This window comes from Heteronotia binoei, chromosome 13 (assembly GCF_032191835.1).
Source record: "Heteronotia binoei isolate CCM8104 ecotype False Entrance Well chromosome 13, APGP_CSIRO_Hbin_v1, whole genome shotgun sequence".
NCBI lineage: Eukaryota > Metazoa > Chordata > Lepidosauria > Squamata > Gekkonidae > Heteronotia > Heteronotia binoei.
Window position 1 is genome coordinate 17954496 of NC_083235.1, and position 1705 is coordinate 17956200.

Below are 1705 nucleotides of genomic sequence, written 5' to 3' on the forward strand. Positions count from 1 at the left end.
GATTAATTTCCATTACAGAAGTCGCTTGTAATCTCAAGGGACAAATTTATGACCATGTTTCTAGGAAGCAAGAAATCATCACTCGCAGTTGTTTCCCACTGAACATGGCAAAACAGAGACTTGTTGGCCATCACAGTTGATGACTTACACAGATTTCAGCATTAAAATGGGGTCCTGTGTATGATAAAGGTTACCATAAGAAGAAGTAGAGTGTGTGGTGCTTGCCTTTATTCAGACGTTTTCCTTCCAAACAACCTCCAGAAAGCTCCCTTCACCTCCTTGTTCCTCAAGCTGTAGATCAGGGGGTTGAGCAAGGGAGTAAAAACCACGTACATTAAAGATATGATCTTATCTTGATCCGAAGCAGATTTTTCTTGAGGTTTCAAGTACATGATCATGATTGTACCGTAAAAGATACTGACCACCGTAATGTGCGAACTACAGGTGGAGAAGGCTTTCTTCCGTCCATGTGTTGAGCGAATGCGCAGGACCGCTAAGACTATGCGCCCGTATGTCAGAACAATGAAGCCAAAGGGGGGTATTAGGTCAAAGATGCTGCTAACTTGCATATAGAGCTCTGGAGCGTGTGTGCCAGAGCAGGCCAGTTTGAGGAACGATTGTAGCTCACATCCAAAATGGTTAATAACATTTTGCCCACAGAAGTCAGTTGGTTGCAACAAAATGTTCATCAAGGTATTTAGTGATGCAAGGACCACACATAAAGACACTAAACCAGTACAAAATCTCCAGCTCATGATTTGCATATAGTGGAGTGGCCGACATATTGCTGCAAAGCGGTCATATGCCATGACAGCCAGAAGAAGACATTCTATTACAACGAGTAATAGACCGACATACATCTGAACCAAGCACCTATAGAAGGAGATTGTGGGCCTGTAAAAGAAGCAGTTGACCAGGATTTCAGGAATTACATTGTTGGAGAGGATGAGATCCACTGAGGAGAGGATGCAAAGAAAGAAATACATGGGAGAATGAAGATGAGAGTCTACAATAATCAATATGATGATGAAGCTATTCCCAAGAAAGCTTATGAGGTATACCAGCAAGAGGAAGCAAAAGAGCACAGCCTGTGCTTGGGGGTGTTCAGACAACCCAATCAAGATGAATTCAGTCACCACTGTGTCATTTGGAGCTCCCATGTCGCATCCTCTGCCTTGTCACTTCTGTAGGAAAGAATAAATGACTTGTTTAGAAGTAGCCCAGGCAAGGTTTTATGTGAAGCCAAATCTTTGGTTCACCAACGCTTGACTGACATTGAGGTTCAAAGTGATGAATCACTCTTACCTAGCATGTATAGGAGGTTAAAAATCTTGGTCTGGATTTGCTGCAGCCCCATATTTATCTAATATCACATATGAAAAGTGTAGATGGGCCTTTTCCAGGGCACATTTTGATGCCCTCCGAAATTTGCAGATGTCGTGCTACTGAAATACTTATTGGAGGATACTGAGAAGTCTGTAACTCAGGCAGTAGCAAAATGTTGTTTCTTAGCCATATATAAATGGAAGTTTTTAACAGATGGTTAATAATCTCATTTTTAAGGTTTAACATTTGTGGAATATGAGAATGTAGTCAGAAATTATGGTCTGTGACTATGAGATTTTGCATATTGTTATTGCTGGTCAATTGACAGTAATAATTGGAAACTGGAACTGGAAAATGTTGAAATGTTTTTTTGAATTCT

General features: G+C 40.9%; 1 protein-coding gene across 1 annotated transcript; it reads right to left on the reverse strand.

Annotated features, from left to right (window-relative positions):
• Positions 1-227: 227 nt before the first annotated feature.
• LOC132581866 (olfactory receptor 13H1-like) lies at positions 228-1160 on the reverse strand. Its single transcript, XM_060253285.1, has one exon. It carries the CDS (start codon positions 1158-1160, stop codon positions 228-230), a length of 933 nt encoding a protein of 310 aa, XP_060109268.1.
• Between the last annotated feature and the right edge of the window lie 545 nt (positions 1161-1705).

What these genes read in the sequence shown, in the direction of transcription:
- LOC132581866 (XM_060253285.1), bottom strand. Translation starts at nt 1,160, where the DNA reads ATGGGAGCTCCAAATGACACAGTGGTGACTGAATTCATCTTGATTGGG.